This window comes from Pundamilia nyererei, unplaced genomic scaffold (genome assembly GCF_000239375.1).
Source record: "Pundamilia nyererei isolate P.nyererei 1_Seehausen unplaced genomic scaffold, PunNye1.0 scaffold00008, whole genome shotgun sequence".
NCBI lineage: Eukaryota > Metazoa > Chordata > Actinopteri > Cichliformes > Cichlidae > Pundamilia > Pundamilia nyererei.
The window spans coordinates 538600-561298 of record NW_005187409.1 but is presented as its reverse complement, the minus strand read 5'-3'; the positions used below and the strand labels follow the sequence as shown (position 1 = coordinate 561298).

Here is a 22699-nt window from a genome sequence, read left to right as displayed (position 1 = left end):
ATTATTCGCCTTTCCATTACGACCAGATCTGCACGACAAACTGTGCAGCTGAACAAACAATTCACTAAAACCCTATCACAGGACACAGACCCATGATGCAGATCCATTAGCTAACAGGAGAAATATGCATGTGATGGTGGACAATGACATGTAAGCAGTGGGAAGATGTGTCAAAGACCATGCAACATTGGAGACAGCAACAAATCAGGTCTCCGCTTTAAAGCACAAATAAATCTTTTTCTAAACCCGCCAAAGACGAACCTTCATGAACACAGAGTCAATCTGCAAGCTGTTCAATGCTGAGATAATGCCATATTTATTATTATTAACATCTAACCTATTTTAACCAAAGTATGTTCATATCACCACTACTGTCTTTGAACACTTAGACGGCTTAGAGTTGGTGTGACACAGCACACATCAGGCCACTGCGTTCAGCAAATGTTTGATGCAATCTTAAAAGCCATACTTCTCAAACCTCCGGTGCTTTTTACTGTTATTCAAATATCAATCATATGGTACTCCAAGCAGATTTTAATATGGATTTTGTCTCACTGACGATGGTCTTTATAAGTAATAACAAAACAACAGTGATGGAGATATTAATAAAATTAACTAATAAAAGTTAAAAAACGAAACGCATATTTTTGACTGTGAAGCTGAGAATCGGCCTCACAGAGTAAAACAAACTGCGCTAATAAAAAATATACCTTATATTTACTGTTGTCTGATTTATGTTGGAAACTCATGAAGCTGAGGTAACAATGGGCTCCATCCTAGTTTGCTTCTTGTTATTTTCTAATCCAGCTCAGTTTGTAGCGGTCTCTGTGTAAGCACGCTGTTTGTGAGGCAGGAATGGTAACCGTAACACTCCTTGACAGAGGGAGGCCTGACCCAACAATCTTGACCTTTAAAGCTAAAAGCACTCCACTTCTCCAAGATACGCAAGAAGATAAACAGGCCAGTCTGGGTATATGCACTGATGCAGCACCAGCATTACAAATCTTGCAGGTATCAAATATCATATGGCTAAGGGTGCTGTCATGGCTGTACCTGAACTCTCTCTACAGCACAAGAGCAGGTGATCTGTACAGTGTTTCAGCTATGGCTTATTCAGAAGTCAATATTAGAAGTCTGAAAGCAAGATTTTTAGGTACCACAGACTAGCCTGCTATTTAGTCTGTGCAGCAGGGTACTGCTGTGTCATTAGATATAATATTGTGTCACTACTACTGCAGTGTCATGCTACTGCTGCTGCAACCTTGTGGTAATAGATTCATACTTTGAATTAAGTAGTGTGTCATCACTGCCTGACAGCAGATCATGGGAAAAGAAGAATGGAAAATGCCCTTCGTATACTTACATTTACAAGTGCTGCTGCCTGGAGGGTGTAAATGTCAATAAAATGTTTGGTATTTTCAGAAATATCATCAGGAATAGGGTTCCATTTTTCTAGAAATATTGTGATATTTTGAGGCTTTATTTCTCACCTTTACTTTGCAATCACACCAGAAAAGGGATCGCAAAGAGACTGAAACTATTTCTGCTCCAAATTTCCACAGTATCTGCTACAAAGATCTGAAAACTCTTCTAAATGTTTGCTACTTGGAAATGATCAAATCATGTGATTGTAAATCTGCAGGTTAATTTAGGGTTAAAGCATGTTTGGCTGCTGGTTCATCATGAAGCATGAGCAGGCGATACATGTTGTCGCCAAATCGATCAATGTAGAGCAGTGTCACACAGAAAAGTGCAATCAAACGATGAGCCCGGAGAAAACATCAACATATGTCTTCTGACCAAAATACATGTTGTGGACACTTATAAAGCAGTGGGGTACACGGCCCCCCATGGCGTCAATGACAGATTAAAATAGGTTCCAGACATTAGTCACAGTTAATCGTACATCTTTAATAGCTATAAGCAGACATAGAACTTCTCTTTTCTATAACACCTTCCATACAAGGTAATAAACTTCAAGCCCTCAGGGTCTCTGAGGCTAATTATTGACTCTGGTCGTCTGTTACCAAGTAGAATAAAATATAGTAAGACACCAAATGAGTTGAGGCCTCAGGCCGGACACATTCCTAGATTATATGTATTATATGTACTGTAAGCATGCAGCTATCCTTCTATGTTCTAGTTTCCCTCAGCATGGATCACCTGGACAGTCACGCCAGTGAAGCTTAAGGCCCTTAATGAACTGAACATCAACTCAAAATAAGCTCAGATATGCAATGTGTGTAAAATACTTCTAACCGTACTTGTAATAAAAGTTAACATAATGGAAGGATCCTCAAATGGACATCTTCAATCAACAGCTGTAATGCAGTATCAAGACTGTGAGAAATATTATTAGATGGAATAATGCTGTAAAGAATGTTATTAATGCAGTTATAATGATGCAGGTTATATGGCAGCAATAAAAGAATTTCTGTATCTCCACATTCCCTCTTTTGACATTCCAAAAAAGGAGTGTCACCACACCTCGTGTTGTATCACTCCTCGGCCCACTCCACGGCATCTAAGTTCCTCAGGTAGATTGAATCCACCCGTCCAGGGTACGCAACACTAGCCATCATTTTTACCAACAATCCTCTGACACAAGTAATGACACAACAACCACAGGTGACCAGTATCCCTAAAAGTGTAGCGAATGAAACCATTGCTGACATAGCCAAACCTTTCCACCGTCCAAACACGGATGCCACCCAGGACTCCACCTGAGTGCTCATGCATCGTTGAAAAACAAACAAACTGAAAAAGCCAATGTGTTGAAGAAAATCACCATGCTTGCAGCTAAAAATGAAACTGCAGAATCTAAAACCACACAAACTTAGGTTCTACTTACTGCTCAAGTTGCCCACTACCTATTTCAACAAGTATGCTCTAAGACTGCAGGCTAGATGCAGCCATGATTATTAGAAACTCAACATCTCCTTACCTGACTCGATTGCTGCAAAATTTGGTGAACTGGGGTTGGTTGAGATATATGAGCCGGGCATCTTCTTGGTCAGCTAAGGATGTCTTTTCTGATGCGTCCTCTGTCTTTTCATATCCTGCAGCATGGGGGGAAAGACATTTGATAAGTTCAAAAAGTCTGCTTTGAGCACAAATAAAAGTGAGATCAAAAGGGGTTTTGAAGCGTTTGAGTTAGTGCGTGTCGAAACGCACCCAAAGGACCCTTCGGAGTCAGGAAAAGGAAAAGTCCAACTCAAACTAAATCAAGAGAGCTCAGCTGACCTTGGCGCTTTAGAGGTTTTAGACTCATATACAACAGCTTTTCTTTCAGATTTATTAACAAAAGCAAAGTATTTTTGCACTCTGAATTCAAAATAATGCATTATGCACTGCAAAGTGTTTTCCTAGCACACAATGCACAATACATTAGCCAAACTGTTATTACTGTAGGCTACAATCAGTGAGAAGATGTTTGTAAGTGATGTATGCTAAGCTTGCCTCAGCTGGGGCGTGATGATCTGATGCCACTATACGGTCAAGTTGTTATCCTAATGGAGTGAGAAGGTACCTCGGAAAGACAATAGGCTTGCCAAATGACATGTCACTGAGAGTACATCTTGTATTACTACCTTCACAGTAAAACACCAACTTGGAGAAAAACCCTATTATACACTGAAAAGGAAAACACCTACTCTGTGTGGACAGTGTGACTCACCTACACAGGAAGAAGGGCAGCACTGGCATACCACAGGTATATTGCTATTGACCTTTTTCCTTTAATAATGAAATGATCATTTTAAAACAGCATTTCAGTCGTATCTGACGATCTGAGACACTTAAGTGCAACAGAAAGTATACAATATAATTCAAATTCTTTGAAAACTTTTTCAATTACGAACAGCAGAAACTCCATTCATTGTTCAGTTAATCATCACACACTATTCTGCAAGGAAAAGAAAAGAAGGTTGTTAGCAGATTTGGTACATTTAGTGCTGAAAAATCTGTCCCCACATGGATGCAATTCTTCTTTCCACTCCTTTGGAAAAACGAGGCACTGTTCGACTCCCACCAAGTACCGAGTTCAGCAAAGTGGGCTGGAGCTCTGTTGGCTAAAACAAAACTAGCGAGGCCTCGTGAGCGCTGTATGTGGGTCGCAGAGATGCTTATGCGTGTAACACATTTTTCCTTGTTGTTTTTAAAACCCTGACTAAATATTTGATTTGTAAAAGGCATTTTTGCATCTTACTTTGCCACTAAAAACAAGGACTAACACATTGCAGATGCAGACGGGTATAATGCTTACGCCTTTAAAATGCATGCTTTCTATGCAGGAGGCAGATGCTGCGTCATGCGTCTAGGGACGTTGCAGCCTGGAACTTGCCAGCAACATCAAGCACAAAGCATGAAACTGCTTAGTGCAGAACTGGAAATGGGAAGTACACATCTCTCATCTCCTCTCACACATGCAAATAGAAGTGAGGTTTAGTCCTGAACTTTATACTTGCAGCAGTTGACGTTTAAAATGCCCCCTTCCTGATAAGGTAAACACACTAAAAAAACAACAAATGTCCTGCTGAGGTAAAGATCCTTTTAAACTGAAACACTGGAGAGTAGTACAGAAGAATATTTGACAGGAATCATGTAGCCTGGAAGATAAGAAGAGAAAATCAAATATGTATTTTTGCTTAATTCTGCTGAAAGGGGAAAAAGCTGAGACATAAAAAGGAACCTATTATACTTCTCCTTACTTCCTGTCCTACATATTTGCTGTTATAGCTTTTGATCATAAAACTGGACAAGAACGAGGCTTCAAATAATGAATGAGGTCAACATATGGTTACGTAACCCTAAACAGCCAAAATTCAGACTGCGTTAAACGTTTCTTATCAGCCTTTTCTGTATGAGTATCAGGGGACATCTTTAATATGGTCATCTCAGTTCTTGTCATGAGCACAGATGCCACAGCAACCAGCAACCTGGATTATTTTGAACCGAAAGTCTCCACTAGCTCCGGCAGACTCAAACAAACATAAACACGGAGCTGTAAATGTCCACTTTAAGGTTTCTGGGGTTCACATTTCCCTATACTTAATTTTTAATTGATATGTCTCTGGATTAATGACGTGAGCAATGCTCACAGGGCAGCGCTAATGTAAAACTTCAAAGTCAACAGTACTCCTACTCAGATTGCATGCATGTGATCCACTGGATGCTGGCTAGTCTTCCCTAGCATACAGTGTGTTGGTGTTAGAGGGAGGCAAAAAGGGAGACAGCAAAGCTTTCACAACTATAGATAAGGTGAGCCGCAGTGTTTAAAATGGAAAGAAGGACCATTCTCAGGCACAAACGTAGGAGGGAGGAAAGCTGGCAGGAAGCACGAACAACAAAACCCAGTGTCAGGAGGGGCTGTAACCAGAGCCCTGCCTGGATATGCCCCAGCTGCAGCCTGCTGCTAAAGCCCCTGCCTGCAGTATGTCTTTCTTATAATGTCAAGTCGAAACAAAGAACGCTAACACATTCTCCAAAGTCACACTTCACGCTGTCACCACTCTTCATTTTCCTTTCTGCTCTCACCTTTCACTTAGCACTTTCTCACTCATGTTACACAAACCATGAATCTTAGATTACAGCTACTTGTTATTTTAATGATCCACTTGGCTTTACATAGATTATTGAGGAGTGACTGCTAGCATCGCCTCCTTATACTTTGTCCTTAGCATGTGCTCTGGGCTATAAATAAATGCCCCGTAGTTGCTTACATGGCTGGGAGTTCGCCGTCACAGCCTTGTTACACGAGGCAACAGATCTGCATAGGTAGTATATTGGATTAGTGAGGTGACAAACCATGGATGGACACAGCAACAGGAGGTTTAAGAGTGACACCAACTAAGTCAGTAAATGCTCTTCCTGTTTATTATTAAGCGGTTTGTATGAACAGTGTAAACAATATTGCAGTAAGCTAACGATTTCTCGTAGTTCATTCTTTGTGCACCAAGAAGAAGAAAAGGGTTTTTCCTGCATACTAAAAAAATTGGCACCCTGAAAAACACCAGTATTATATTTTGTTATCTTTTAAAGCCATGTTTTATTAAAGGTTCTATTTACTCAAGGACACACTGTATACTCTTTTACCAAAATGACCTTTGTTCCCAGAATTATATGGTCAGCGCAACAAAGACTTAGAGCACCTGTTGAAATATGTTTTCACGCTTCTACGTGTTACACAAAGAACATCGTTTCAGAGAATGGGTGATGTAAAGAATCACTGAAAGACCTGCAACACCACAGCATTACATAATACTGCTGAACAGTTGATTCATTGATCTTGTACGGACTTTACGGTTTGGTGGTTCCTCTTTAAGAGCATGTGCGTTCATCCCTCTTTCAGGAAAGTAGGCCTCGCCTCTTCGGTCCAAAACTAAAACTGAATTTGCAGCCAAGAGCTCACCTGGTGACACTGGGACGACAGGTACTTAGCAGTGAGTAACAACACTGAGTAAAGGTGAAGGAAAGGACATTGACTTAAAGGCCTGCTGCTTCACTGAGTCTGGGCTGGATGAGAAGAGAGCTACTGGCAAAAACTACAGCAAATTTCTTCCTGTTACATGTTAGTCTGCATAAGGAACCATTTCTATGCACTTTGACATTATTAAGCAATTTCAGCACGGGAGGACTTTCTGGAAGTTTACTATGCTGTAGTTAAGATAATACTGCTTGCAGAGTGGAGCTAGAAGATAGCACTGTAGGTTTATGGGTTTATATCACCACCTGTAAAGTCATAAAAATAATTCTCAGTGTCAGAGACTACAGGGAAAGAAATCACAGCACAGCTAACTTGTGATCATGTTTTTCCTGGTTCAAAGCGGCCTTTGGGGACCAAAACTATGCACACAAATATAGCTGGTCCAAGTCTAAGTTGGTCTAAGTGTGAGTAAAATGAACCATGCTTTAATCAAAGAGGTTTCTGTAGTTATTGTTGATCATATAAATATTTGCCTTTGATGGATGGCTACAACATCCTTTATTTTGTGTCTTTTTGTAGAACTAATCCCACACTAATGTTGCTCAGTTTCATCAGGAAGTCTGCTCAATGGCATTTCAACGATAACCAATGCCAAAAAGAGATGGCCTACACACCAGGGAACAAATCCAACCAAGAAAAAAAAGTTAGTGAAGAAGCTAAGTCTTTAAGCAGCTTGGGTTATCAAGGAATTACCTTCTACACTGGCAACAGAGTGAAAACGACAGGGATAGTAGAGCTGCTAAGTGCAGCATAAGGCCTGTGTGGAATAACAGGCCGGAGGAGCTGGCTGAGCAGCTGTGATTGATGCTGCGTCTCTGCATCTGAACGAGCCTTCGCAGCAGGAGCCGGTGTGCTGGGGTAGACCAGGTGCTGCAATGCACCAGTTGCAGCTGGTGATGCTGCTGTTTAACCAAGTCCTCTTCCTCTCTCCTTTGAGCCTCTGTGACACAAGCAACTGTACAGGAAGCTAAGAACACCTATTCTGTATTTTACTTGGTGCAGTAAAGGTGTGTAACGTCAACATCGCCATCATTTAGACTAAAGCCAGGACAGTGTGTTATTTGCTGCCCTGTTAGATGAATCAAGCTTTTAATCCAAAATACATCACTAATATGTCAAACACTTAAGCAACCAAGGTTTGCATCATGAGCTGACATGTCCTCTGCTTCCAGTGTCAGATGAATACCAGAAAGAAAAAAAATCAAGCCTCATTAGAAATTATTTCCCAAATCTAGACAAAGTATTTCTTTTCTCAACACCTATGGGCGATACGAATGAATTTGTCTCCTCTTCCGAATAATATCAGGGTAAATCGACAGAGAAGGTTAGACTTGGACTCTCAGTTGTCGCTTGATTATTACCAGATTGGTTTCTCATGACAGCCAGTTTGTTCCACGAATGTTTCATAGTCTTAAGAAGAGTTAAGATTTGTTCTTGTCGAGCCTTAAGAGGTTTGATACGGCTACTATTCTTGCACACCTGATCCAATTAAAGGCTACATGTTGAACACTTTAATTGGCTTTAAGAGCAAAAGTAGCTCAAGAGCGAGAAAGTGGTGGGGTGGGCTCGACAAACTGGGAGGTAAACTAAATACTTTGGCCTATCAAGCACTCCTGATGCATTTATATGCCACTACTGAATGTCAGTAACTTTCAACTTCTCTGTTTCATAATTTGTGTTATGTCGTTGTGTCTCTGCACAGCCTTATTAGATGGCTGCCCCTCCCTGAGTCTGGTTCTGCGAGAGGTCTCTTCTTCCTTCCCACTGTCAGTGCTGCTCATAGGAAACTGTTGCAGTTTTCACTCTTGCAGGGACATTAAAACATACTGCAACTTGGGGTGATGTTGCAAGGAGCTGGCTCTATATAGAGAGAAAACTGGGTCCAATCAGAAGATATGCAGCTTTTAATCACATCAGGAGTAGGGCTGCCACGATTAGTCGACTAGTCACGATTACGTCGACTATCAAAATCGTCGACGACTGATTTAATAGTCGACGCGTCGTTTGAAGCTTTGTAAGATCACAAAAGACGCAGGAATGAGTAGTAGGATTTAAGAGTGTAATAACGGACTGAAACAGAAGATGGCAGCACTGCATGTACAAGGATGCCAGCTGCCGTTAAACCCCGAAGAAGAAGAAGAAGAAGCAGCTGTGTCCCAGAATTCATAGCGCAGCCCAGCTCAGTTTCCAACAATGGTGGCAGCTAGTTAGTTTTAATGTTACTCTTATTATTCTTTCTGGGTCACAAAATAAACGTTTAACATATTTTCAGGCGAGAATGTAGCTGTGTAAACCTCAAATATCTGCTCAGTTTATCAGGACACCGCATATTTTCAAAAGCGCTCCGACGTTTTCAGAGACGTCTGTTACCCACTAGCTCGATAGCTAGCCGGGGGCTAGGCTCACTAGCGCCGTGAGAACACCGGACTCCCGGCAGATCGTCTTCAAACCCACCGCCGTCTTTCGCTACTCAGGTTAAACATGATATATGAGTCACTTAGATAACTTCAAAATGTTATTGTTTGGCTTTTTTTAGTATTTTATTTGTTCCTGAGTAAATCGGTTTGGCTGAGATTAAAGTTATAGTTTTTACACAGCTGAATAAACCTCAAGCAGACAGCTGATTATCAGAAGTGTGAGATGCTCCAGAATTTACTCCGGTGTCCTGTTATATTTTAGATAGCAAGGAGTTTATTAAACTTCACCGAAACAATCTGCAAATTTCATTAAAATTTAATAAACGATCATCTTGTCTTTATTTTTAGTTAGCACAGACCTTAAACACTTCAAGCTGTAAGCTAATGATAGTTATATAAGAGCAGATGCTGCTGGTGCAATAAGCTGTACTTTTATGTACAATGGATGATGATCTGATTAGTCGACTAATCGCAAAAATAATCGGTGACTAGTCGACTATCAAAATAATCGTTTGTGGCAGCCCTAATCAGGAGCAAAAACTATACTTGAAATGGGGATTTTAATTAAAGGTCAAGGGTCAAATTAACAATGGAAACGTTCAAATTTTACTACAGTGGCACTGGAACTGTAACCATGGACAAATTTAAAAGTACCAGGCCAACAGTACCATCCAGAGGAGCTGGGGATGAGAATTTGAGGAGGTCATTAAAATAACTTTTTCCCAGCTCCTCCACAGAGGCCTCCGCATGGTCTCCCTCCCCCACCATATCCAGTTCATTTTCTTTCCTTATGTTCACACACACTCTGCAGATAATGTACTGAACCACAGCCGCACGTCTCAGTGGGATCTGCTCTTAATATTCCCTGGTGGACACCGTGCTTTTTCTCAGCACTAATGTCATTAACTGCAGGCATGTCACGGCTCAACTACCCTGACATTAATACAGAGACCATAAATAGTGAACTTGGTGGATATTCACTGTGGGCATCATTCTTAATCTGTGTTTATAACAGCACCTTTCAACTATTAATTGAAGCCCCATATTACACATAGCACTGAACATAAAAATAATGTAAGAGGCCTGGAAAGAAAAGAGGGCGAAAAAAGTAACAAAGAGCTATTTAAAGCTCAGTGGGAGGAGATTCGCACACAGCTCTGGAGGGGAAGCCTCCAGAGGAAGGATCAATGCCACCGAGTGTCGTAATGACTTTGGATGCAGGCCAGATGCCAGGATTATTGCTTGTGTCAGCCAACAGACAGACGGGTGGAACAATAGTCACAAGGGCGCACGTATTTTGGAGAGGGTGCCCAGTGGGAAAAAACTGGGCCCAGAAAGGCTTGGCCAAGACACGCTGGTCTTCCCCCGTCTGTTTCTGTATTCCTGTTGCTAAACGCTGCAGGTCACAGAGACACCGAGAAACCGACAGGCAAGGAAAACCCCTCTTCAATCGCCTCTGCATGTTTAAGATACTAAAAGCATGGAAAGACTAATTATTTTCTATACGTCTATACAACTTTCACACTTGAATATGAGCTCATTTTTATCCCGGGTCTTTTCAAATGAAGCTCATTGTTAACGATAGGTTAACGATAAGCCCAACCCCTGCTGATTTACCATCCTCCCGATGGTACTACATTAGCTCAGGTCAGGCAAGAGTGCTGGGCGTGGAAAATTATCCCTGGCATGACTGTCAACACAAAAAAAAGATAAAATGCACATAATGGCCCCAGTGACAGGAACCATAATGACCTGATAGTCAAGTATATTAGCCAGTACTGCATCTTGTGACAGTCAGGCACATTATAGCACAGAAATAGCACTAATCCATGTTTTCAAGTAGATGATCAAATGGAAATAGTTATTGTGGAGTAAATGTATTTTTAGCAACAGTATCTTATTAATGTTTGACGTCAAACGAATCTCTTGTAGCCCAGATATTATCAACATATCATATCACAGTTTTGCTACATCGTGGAACTTCTTTGGGCCAGCATCTATTATATACTTAATTACACAGTGATGACTCACGGGGATCTATGACTTATTCTTCAGAAAGGCCCATTAGTCAATCAGCTAGAGTGCACTGCAAGTCTAGAGGTAAATGAAAACGTAAAAAGGCTTTTTGTTCGTCCAGAAATAGCTTCTAAAAGAATAATGAGCGCAAGAGACTTGAAGGCTTGTCAATAAAGTGTAGCCGAGAAGGCACGTGACCTGGCCACAACACGGCTCCCAAGCAAATATTCAATCACACCCGGGGTAGGTGGGGGCAGGCAGCTGGGGGCTACGGATATTGATCCCATACAGACAGACAAATAGCAGCTAAACAGTCAAGAAACTCTGTTAAGAACAGCAGCACAGGATACACACAAATGACTGGCTTTGCCTCTGTTTGCTTCTGTCTTTACACATGCAGAACTACCGTGTTAACAAGTACCCAAATAAGTCAGCTGGAGGAGTGAGGCAGAACATTCAGCCTTCTCAGTCTGCACGTTGTTCACCTTAACCTGAGGCTATTTACCATTGTTATTAGGCTCAAATTAGTTCCAAACCGCTGGACTTCAGGATGTCTCAGTCTCATAACTCAGTGAGCCTAATGCGCCATTTATATCAGCTCATCGCCACCAAAGACAGATCTCAACATGATTCATTTATGCCACATAAATATTTCAGCAGACAGAGCGGCTACAGTCTATTCATGGGAACCAAGGCCCCCGAGATGAAAGCCCCCCTCCCTCCCGATCACCTGCCATTTGTGAATGAGGAGAAGAGCTGGAGGGGAATATAGATACTGCCTCAATCTAAGCAACAGCAACATCCATAAGTCGCTTATCAGATCACAATGCTGTAACCGGCACTCACAACAACAACAGGGCAGCTGCAGATTTAATCCCCCCTCCCTGTTTGGCTCCGTCTGGCTCCTCACAGGCTCAGGAGGGCTACAGTAGGGCGGATAGTGCAGGGACAACAGAGGCAGCTGGGGCTTGCACTGACATCAGAGGGCTGGCCCTGCTCGGCTTAGCGAGGATCTGCAGAGAGAGAAACCTTTCCACTGTGTATGACTTTATGAATGATAAAAGAGAGAGGCATATGCCATGAAATTTAAAGGAATGGACACAGGAAACAGACTTTGTGAATGTCAGTCACTCAGTTACAGTATTCTTCAAGGACACATCTAAAACCTGCAGGACACCGGCCCTCAAGGCCTGGAGTTCCCCACCCCTGATTTAGACCTTCACTGAACAACCGCTAGCAAATAACCAAAGTTATATTCAGGCATTTGACAATAAACCAATATCACAATGAATAACTGTAAAATGTTAACACACACAGGTTAAACGTTTTTGCTTTTTGTCATCTCTGCAAGCAACAAAACAGTTATTTGGAGAGTCTAGACTTATACTTTGGAAAGACTTAAATTTCAGTGGCCAATGCATAAAGAATGCATTTACAGTAGGGTCTCCAACTAAATATGATAACAATCTACCCACCATTTGCTGGTGGGTAGATATGCCTATTATACTCGTTGGTTAAGGCGGAAACAAAAAGGTTTTCACTCTTGTTGCTGATTTTGTGTGCCATCTCTCTCTCTTTGCTGTATTAAGCAAAGTGTGAACATTAACACACTAACAAGCTCAAAATGGCGGTCTGTGTAAGCATGAGTGGGCCACTTATTTAGGAAATTCAAAAAAGAGTGTGTCGATGCCTTTTTTGTGGTATTTCTGGCTATCTGACAAACAAACGGTGTCGTATGCTTGAGTAACTCAACTTGAACTCAATTAAATAGTTAAAAACATGACAGCCTGTTCTTTAGGGGGGGGGGTGCCAAAACTTAATGGTGAACAGTGAAAGCATAAACCTAATATTTCCTTTTGTAGTCTGATCAATTGTAAGGGCTAAAACACTTTACATATTCTTAACTAGAGCTCTTCTGTACTTCAACCTTTTGGTTTTTTGCAAGAACAGGAACAACAAGCTGTAATGGGATCTGGCAAGTTTTGGCTCATGTTAATGTTGCAAAACCAGATGGATTAGTCGACAGCTGTAGTGTCATGGGTCGTATGTCAGGTTTAATGGGACACTCCTTAAAGATAAACAACGTGAATGGCTGCTTATTACGACTCTCAGCGCAGTTAGCATTATCCAAAGACACACTTTAAGCTTTGTGTTCACAGACTGAATGTGATTTCAGGGGCCCAAACATGAAAGTTGAACAAATGTAAAATCAATCTTAAATTTGAATGAAACTCCTACAAAATAATGAGACATTTAGTTCATGGCTCGGATTTTAAAACAGGCAACAACAACCACACAATTTCTGCCACGTTCTCTAAAAATAGCTTTAATCTACAAATGGCTGAGTAATGACAACTAATCTGTGCCAGTGTTTCAGCGCTGCCATTTGACCTGATGTGACATGTTTGATGTGCCAGTGAGATGGGCCTAAACCGGCACCTCCATCATCGAGTGCACAGAGTAAGTCACGCATGTCCAAAACATATCAACTGTTCTCAGTCTGACTGAGGAAATGATAACGTAGGTAGATGCAAGTTATTGTCTGTTATTTATTCACATCTCACTGCTTTTATTAAATTCATGAAACGATGACTTCATGCATTATTCGCACCACAGTCCAATAATATGAGCAGTGATTGTCTTTGGGCTGATTTCAAGGATAACCTTGATGGATCCGTCAGATGCATTATAAAACAGTACATTTTTACATATACTTTTAAAACTGACCATAAATGTGCAAATGCATGACTGTGAGCTAGCTGAACGTAAACCTAGCTGAGACGGGATCATTGTCGTATAATGAACGCGCTCTCGGGGATGGGAGGAGGGTGTGGGGGATGGTTGAGCGGGGCGCAAGGGCAGCGAGAATTTCATCTTCCCAGCCACTGATGGTGTTGCTTTCCTGTGGAGTGCCCGCTGACACCTCTTCATCTGACCTCGTCATCCCACTGTGACACTGTCACACTGGCTGTCTCCTGGCACACGCACGCTAGCTGCAATTTTCCTGCTGTTTCAGCTGAGTGTGCATCACACTTTCACACACCGGGGGCACAAAATTCTGCTCAGCAGCAAAAACTTACGATGACAGAAAAACAGACCCAGTTTATGGGTTCTTCTTCTTTTTTTCCTTTTCTTTAGGTATCTGAGATTATTTCATGTTTCAGGATTTGCTGCCCATCTATAGCTGATGGAAAAATTGAGACGAATGGAGGATCTCTACAAGCATAAATTTACAATGCAGGCTTGCAGTGGGTTGTAAATAAGACTCAACCAGGATGTCAGCTAACCTGCTCATCAAATGATCTAATCAATTTCAGCAGATGGTTCGATTAGGGACCATAAAATCAAGGATTTAGTGGCTTTTACACTGAATCCAAGTTGGTCTTATAATTGAACCTATTGTGCTTTTTTATTATTTTTAGTCATACAAATACTATTACGGTGGTGACGTCCACATCAAAAATGACCATTTTCAAATTATGAGGTCAGTGTATGTGCAAGTAATCCCTGTCATCTAAAGTACACAGCTGTGAGCACAGAAGCTCCACCCACCTGCTGTTTAAAGTCAGTAGCTTGGTGAACAGAGGCTTTAATTTTGGAATAAGATGAGAAGATAAATAAACATTATGTTGGTCTATCACACCAAGGTACTCTGACAGAGTCCAAGGGTAATATAAGCACAAAACATTAAACTAAATATTTCGTTTGGTCAGTACTGCATTGATTTTTGCTTTTAAAATGCACAACTGAGTTTATTGAATTTTTCTACCTGAGTAAAGACCGTCACATTCACATGTTTCTATGCCAAGTAGAAAAAACACTAGTTTACTGCATTGCATAGAGCCACGGTTTTGATAGCCTTCACACCAAAATCATGATCATGACTTTCCCTTGCCTGACATCAACATAACAACAAATATAGCAAACAGTACAACAGTCTGCGTCTCTGCATGAAGACCCAACTCTAAGTTCTTCGTCTCTGAATCTATCTCTTAGTGGGAACATGCATTTGCACGTTCCTCCTCACGGTGACCTGCCACATCCACTTTGCCTTGCAGACAGAGAGGAATCATTGAGGTGAGGGAAATTGAGTATCTGAAGAAACACATATTAGGCTGGCTGCAGGTTAGTGATGGAGGCAGGACGTGAAGTGGAAAATGGAGAACGGGATGTGTCCCGTGAAGTCACATAGGGTAGAGAAGCCAGAGGGAACTTGATATGACACACCAGCAAACCCAGGAAGGGGATTTAGTGGCGTGTTGTGCCACATTATTATCAGCCAGTGATTCACCAGGCACACTGGCAGCTTTCAATCCCTCCAGTCTCCCTCCCCATGCTATTACAACTATTCAGACAGACCGAGGTTCAGCTAGTCTTATTAAAATGCTACAGGGCGCACAGCCTGCTCCACATATGCTTGAAAAAAATGTGGATAATGCCAGTGAGGTAGAGATAGCTTGATTATAGAAGAAGTAGGCTATAATGTCTCACTCTTACCTAGTAGTTACTAAGGTAATGAGAGTTGAAGAACTATTATTCTCCTTCTCCCCCCAAAATTTGGATGAGTTACTTGACTCACAGCTTTGGGGAAATCCCCACAAAACTTACATCAGCTCATCCACGTTTTCATGTTTTACAGTTTTTGCACTTTGATTTTTTTCCTGGAAATGTTACCATCAGTGATCACATCACTCTGAATTCTGAGCCTGGAACACATTAAAAAAAAGGTTTATGTTTGTTTTGCTAAAAAAAACAAAAAACAACAAAAACAACCACAAAACCACCTTTTGTTCTGTGTGTGTGATAAATACCTTGAAACGAATGTTGAATTTCACCTACTAACATTTCAAATGAGCATTTTTACTTGGGAAGCTCCTGCCACTCGCGGCGAATTTAATGAAAAAATTCCTGACTGCACGTTACTGGAAGTGGATGATGTAAACATCTTCAGAATGTCAACATACTGACAAATGGCTCAAATAAAAAAGAGGCAGCAGGACTGCCAAAACCCTTTAAAGATCAAAAAAATACACCATGAAATGCACAGCAGTGGCTGCAGTGGACACTTCTTATTGTTTCTAACACCTGATTTCACTTCACCTCTTTGTATGTTAAAACTTCGCACCTCTGCACAGCTGGTCGAGAAACCAACCGCACAAGCAGGAGTGGCCCACAGACCAGCTGTACAACTTTGTGCACTGCCTCCGTCTGACAACAAACCGTCAGCGAACCTGCTACTTCTGCTGGACCATAAATCTTGGTTAAGGGCTGATTTAGACTTCTGCTGTGAATCTTTGTAGAGCCTATAATGTGGTGCATTATGTGTTACCTTGTGGTCATGTCCCAGCATTTTATACGCAGTGCCAGCCGATAGAAACTCACTTCTGGGTCTCCATTCTTTGTTGTGGTCTCCCCACCCCAAAGTCTTTCAATTTTTTCCACTCCTTTGTACATTCCCTCACATCCATTCAGACAGTTTTGGCAATGTTCCTACAGGATGTTGCTGACTTCTAAGGATGCCAGGCTCCTTATATTGAGACAATCGTTGTTCTTGTCTTTCCGACAAATATAAAAAATATTGAGAAAGTAGCAGGAGATGCACAGGAGGAATTGCTAGTACTGAAAATGGCCAATCACTATGGTTACAGGCTGCATCAACATGACATGTAGTTACATTTCTACAGCGGTAAAGGTCAGGTTACATCGTAGGGTTTCAGAGGGGTTTGTGCTAACAACATAGTTTCGTGACAGATTTTCCGCTGAAACATAAATATTCAGTAAACCTCATAATGGTTGAACCTGTGGTTGTGTATCGGGGTCAGTGCGTGGAGTCAGAGGCCATTCAAACAGCAGCTGTGAACCCATTCAGCACACCTTAATAGCCTTAGAATTGATGCTTTATTATACAAATATCAGAGTTTTGATGACCATCGAGCTTTACGGGAAGCTTTGTTCGACCTTCAAAATAAAAGCTCCAACAAATTTTGTGCTGCCCCTCATGGGCACTAAATGATGCTGGATTTTCTGAGATTTTAAGACAAAAGCTCACAAATATTAATGTCACTTATCTGGGCTTATAGAAAGTGCTGGCTTTTCTATATATAATTAAGTATTCCCTGGCTGCCTTGCCAGTGGCTGTCTGTCTCTGTAGAATCATACATTAAACGTGCTGATAAGCACTAATGTCACCTGCATCCCAACTGTCTTAGATAAGGTTGTATTGGCAACACACGAGGAACAGGCTGGCAGGGATCTCGGATGTTTCCACAGCACAGCGGAGAAGAGTGACAAGGAGTGGGGCTGCACGTGGTGGCCAAGACTGGCGAGTGTGCAGCACAGAGGGGGCTGACGGACAGGCTGCTGATGGATTAGGTGGTAAGCCTGGCAGAGGGCTGCCCTTTCTAGATGGAAGCCTGCCTGATGCACAGTGGTGATTAAAATATAAAACTGAAGGGTGGGGAGTGTGCTCAGGCTCTCATAAAAACAACTGAAAGAAACGCTGCTGAGCAGACGCATGACTGAGCAAAACAGTGGAAGTGGATATGGAGCCATGAGGCTGGAAAATACTTGATCCAAGAGCAGCAGCAGCACAGGCCATCAACCTGGAAGCACGGAAGGTGATCCAATCCAACACTGAGATGGATGCTTGAAAGAAATTTCCCCCGAAGCAGGCGGATAAGAGTGTACACAAAGCCAAGTGAAGTGAAAGCTGGCACACAAGAATTTCACTCACATGTACTGTACCAATTAATTGTTTGCTCTTTGTAACCTAAAAAGGTGGTGTAATGGTGACAGCAATAGCTGCTGCATAATTCATCTGTTTGTTCCTCTGACTGCAGCAGGCTCCGCATTGGTCAACACTTTTATACAGTCTCGTCGTATTTAATTATTTAGATTTCTACCACTATAATGCACAAACTCGTCAGCGAAAATCCATCATTTCTGTTGTGCTGCGCAGGGTGACAAATTGCGTTACAGTTACCAGCCCTCAAGTGGCATTTTAGGACCAACAGACAAAACTTCCGCCAAGCAAATCACCTTTCAGCAAGAGGCTATTCAAATTCCAGTCTGAGAGCTATTACAGTTTTACTTTTTATTTGTATTTTCTTTAGAGTTTTTAATTTGCTTTTCAGTTAGTTTCCAGGGTGGAGTTGCTCATGTCTGCAAACCCACTCTTTTTTGAAAATGTTCAGTTTCAGTTAGTTTCAGTGCAACATTTTGTGAAGGACGCTGACTCAAAGTCACATCGTTTTTAGTTCGATTTTTGTTATCGGCGGTCGTCTTTTGCTTTGTAAGCAGTCGTGAATTTATATTTACTTAATTGTGACTGTCTGCCCCAAATCTGCTTGTTAAGGCTGACATCATTAGCCAGGCCTAAACGTTCCTTCAGTTCAGCAAACAAACACTGAGGCCCTGTATCCAAAGCCTTCCATCTCCATTAAAATGATTAGTGTGTGTGTTCTCATAAGTGTTACAATAAGGTGTATGTCCAGGCATCCATGAAAAAGAGGATTTTTGTGGTTTAGCAAAGTTTCAAGTTGACACTGTGTTGGATTGACAGTTAAAAACTAAAAATGATATGCAATGTTCTCACTTAAGTATTTCTAACAAACTGGAATTTACAACACCGCTGTACCTTTGGATGTAAACAAAGACGTCCAAAGGGCTGGCTGGCATACAGTAATGCGCTACCTTATGTCTAACTACTGAGTAATACACTTTAGTACAAGCAATGTGTAATATGAGGGTGAAATTGTTCTCAATAGAAGTGCATGCAATTCCCCAGAGACAAATCTAATGATGCTGGAAGGAAGGAAGGAAGGAAGGAAGGAAGGAAGCTGTGGAAAACGAACAAAGCTTCAGCCAAGAGAACATCTGAGATGAACCTATCAGTAGCAAGAGGTTAGTCATTCGTATGTTGCTGCACAGGGCTGATCATAAGCTTAATGCAAGCTGAAAGCGATTCTTTCCTGAAGTGTTCCAATATTAGGTGTCTGAGGCTGGAGTGTACAGAGTGAGTTTTTATAAATGTAGCCTGAAGACATGCTACACTTGAACAATGCTTATAAGAAGGTGTAGAGGTTGAAACTGACAACCAAAAATTGTTCAAGGGGCTAAAAAGTAAAATAAAATAGAAAATAAAAGATAAAAACCAAGCAAAACAGACGAGAGCCTCATCCAACGAAGGAGACTCTTGAACCCAAACACAGTCATGACAAATCTCTGAACAAGCAAATAACCTCTACGATTCAAGACCATCTGTTGGGAGTATGGACTGGCATACAGTGTGTGGACCGATTACTTCCAGTGCAGCTTTGTATCTGGATACAAATTCAATGAGTAATCCATTCAGAAAACAGCCTGAGATATCTTAAGAAATATAAATGAAGTTTAAAACTGTATTTCGGTTTTCCACATTCATTGAGTCTAATATCAGCACATGTACCTTCACAGCAGAAAGGCACAAAACCTTCACGAACTCTACATGTTACTCAAAAGGATTAACAATGCACTTCATCAGGAAACTGTAGTATTAAAGACTTCCACACTATGCAAAGCCAGGTAGATCCTTTGATGGTCTAGTTCTGGCCCCCCATATGCATGTTTAATGTGCTGTTAAACAAGGTCACTTTTTGAAGAAAAAGGAGTGAAAAACACATTAAACTTACACCAAAACACTGCTGGTAAATTACAAAGCAGATAATATGTATAATAAGGTGGCCTAGACATTACGCAACGACTTCATCTAGATGCACACAAAAACAAATTAGAAAAGGTTCATTTTAATTCACTTTACAAGACCAGTCCGCCTGCCTTAGGGGCCAAAATTATATACTCAACAGCAATAACTCAGACTGAGATATTACCCAGACCTCTGCAGCTATAAATCAAGCCCAAGCCTTTCAAAATCAAGTGGCAACAGCGCTGCTACATTTACTGTGAAGAGAAACAGAAACTTCAGCAGGCATCATAAAAAATGGGGTTTTGTTATTGATGTCTGCAGATAAATCCAGTCAAAGCCCTGAGTAGTCAGAGGTCAATGTCAGCCTCACATGAGTGACTGCAGGGATTTAAAGACTGGCTGCAGGTGCACAAGTCTGCACACCTGCAGCAGGTAGGTAGACTTCTGTGTTTGGACTCTGCTGGAAAGACAAACACAACTTTAAGCCTAAAATGCCACTAAGTGTCCTAAAGTAAACACATCCTTTTACGAGCAACCAAATCACTTAGTAATGCCTATGTGTCTGCATCTTCATTCCCTGCCAAACACAATAGAGATGCAGTGGAAAGTTCTTGGTGCAGGGAAGGAGTGGGGGGCCCCAGCTGAACCACAATGGCTGCATTATTAGACCCACACAGTTGTAGATGCCATTTGCTGGACACTTGTGGATACTTTGAGTAAGCTACAACTGAATCTGTTTTCTGAGATGATGGGGTGATTCCTAAGAGGTAGGATATGGCTTGTCCCGGGGTCAGGTGCAATCTTCAGCGGCTTCACTGTGACAACGCCTTTGTCTCGAAACCCCTTCTCCTCTATCACTTTCACTTTAGGCTAACTTATTATTTTTAACATTTAACTTGAAAGAGTTCTTTCCCTTGAACGTCTCATAGAAAACTTCCAAACCGCCCGACCCTCTCTTCCCTCGGGTCTTATTTACGCCTATTCGGGGGGACCGTTAATCACGGCTTTAGCTAGCGAGTTACTGCACTTCCACAGAGCTGTCGGCCGGCCTTCTAGCAAGGAAGAAGGTAATAATGTACAAGATATTTTTTCTTCGCCTGGTCTCGAAAATATAAAACAGATAAAAACATTCCTACGTACCCTCCGCCCGAGTACGAAGATCAGACATCGTTCTCTGGACGGGCGGCATCTCTCCACGCAGAGCCGGGCAACGGCACCTGTCAAGTGGCCGCGGTGTTGGTTCTGCCCCGTGTGTTCTGGCTGCTGCTCCTCAACCGTCAAAGAATTTCAAAATTACGGCTAAAAAATCAAAATCTCTCTCATGCGGATTGAGCTGATGCGTGTTCACTGCTGATGAGAGATTTACATAAGGAATTGCCAACTTTCATTTCCCGGTTGGTGACAGAACCATGCTCAGGAGCCCACCGCTTCATGCATCGCCCAGCATCTCGGTTCGCACGGCGGACTGAAGCCGTCAGACGCCCCCCTGGTATAGTAAGAGTGGACACGGACTAACCATGAACTGAAGTGAGGGGGACGTTGCCGCTTCACATTATGGACTGTACCATTTGCAGAAATAGCGGGAGGGGTTAACACATTAACATAACCGTAATTACGCCTTGGCTAGAATTAAAAGAAGTGATAGAAATAATATTTATCTGATAATATCGAGAGGCTAAAGTGCTGTACTTCAATCCCCGTTGCCCATAATCATTAAAATGCTAGATTATTTTTTTAAAATGGCCTTGAAACTGCTGGTTGGCGTAAACACATCCCCCCTTCGCGGTAGACATACACATGTTGGGAGTTGGCTTATTAGAACAGAATCATGTTTTCGTGTATCAAACGTGCTTTGTGCACCATCAGCAAATAGAAATCACTATTTAATGGACCGGTATGCATAAAACTACAGTAGGAGATTTTGTTTTATAAAACAAAATTCATTTCCATTCATGGAAAGTCCCCGTTCATCTCTATTATCTATTTATTTATTGCAATACACGCCACTATATCTGTACATCTGTCGGTACAACTCACCTATTCAAACATAGGTGAGTATATTACAAAAAGCACATATTTTTTCCTAATTACTTCTTGGTTTTCATTGCTGTTGTTAATGTGTCACTTCTCAGATAAGCGTAATTCATAGCACAGTGGTTATTATTTAATAAGTATAAATCGTTGCAAATAAAGATGAACACTGAATACTGACATTTTGAGAAAGAGAGTTGGTTACAACAGCACTGCCAACATTAATAGCTGGGCTTAAAGCTTACCCCATGCCGTTAAGTATCATTTTACAAGATTACACATTGTTAGATTTTATCAGTGGTTAATATTTAACAAAAATCATGTGCTCATAAAAGTTGGTTTTCTCCTTTTACTCTTGCTTTGTTTTTCTCAATTAGAGGCACTCAAGTGACACATAAGCTTTACAGTGTCATTAATTCCATTTATGGCCATTTTATTCAATGTGTGTGATGATTTTGTGGATTTTGCTCTTGCAAAAATGACCCTAATCCTATTCAAATAGTGATGAAACACTGATATCCAGGAAGTGTTAACCTTTGAATCGCTAAAGCAATAAAAACTGTCTTATAGTGACAGAAATAAGATGTTAATATATTGTACCACACATGTATGAAGTAAAGGACGTGTTTGAATTACTGCACTGTACTTTCCGTTAAACGCAGGAAAAAATGCACTGATAAAGAACTGCAATCAATCTGCAAGTCACTCTGATGCTGCAACAGTTACCATTATTCACCAGCATTCAATATGTACGCACAACAAAAATACACATGGTTCATCTATACAGAGACTTTAACAAGTCCTGAGGCTTTACCTTCAGCATAATCTTTTGCAGAGAGAAAGAAACTGACAAAAATGTCTGTATGGATTGGCCACTCTGGCACACGGGTGTTGTGTCAAAACGAATGTCTCTGATCAATAGAACAGCCCATTTTTCTTTACAAGTACCCAAACTAATGAAATAAATTATCAGTCATCTCTGCAATAAGCAGTTCTGGGAAGATGTAAAAATAAACTCATGCAAAAAAGCAACAAATGAAAGAGTTTTGAAGTGACAGATTGGTGAAA

General features: G+C 41.3%; 1 protein-coding gene across 8 annotated transcripts in view; it reads right to left on the bottom strand.

Moving 5' to 3' along the window:
- atp8a1 (ATPase phospholipid transporting 8A1) overlaps positions 1 to 21139 on the bottom strand; it is a 106733-nt gene extending 85594 nt beyond the window's left edge. For all 8 annotated transcript variants that reach the window (XM_005722843.1, XM_005722845.1, XM_005722848.1 and 5 more), the window contains exons 1-2: positions 20741 to 21139; positions 2945 to 3059 (exon numbers count right to left, since the gene is read on the bottom strand). In XM_005722843.1, the coding sequence (XP_005722900.1) occupies positions 2945 to 3059; positions 20741 to 20789 (164 nt within the window). In that variant the 5' untranslated portion in view covers positions 20790 to 21139. The remainder of the gene's footprint in view (positions 1 to 2944; positions 3060 to 20740) is intronic.
- Positions 21140 to 22699: the final 1560 nt, after the last annotated feature.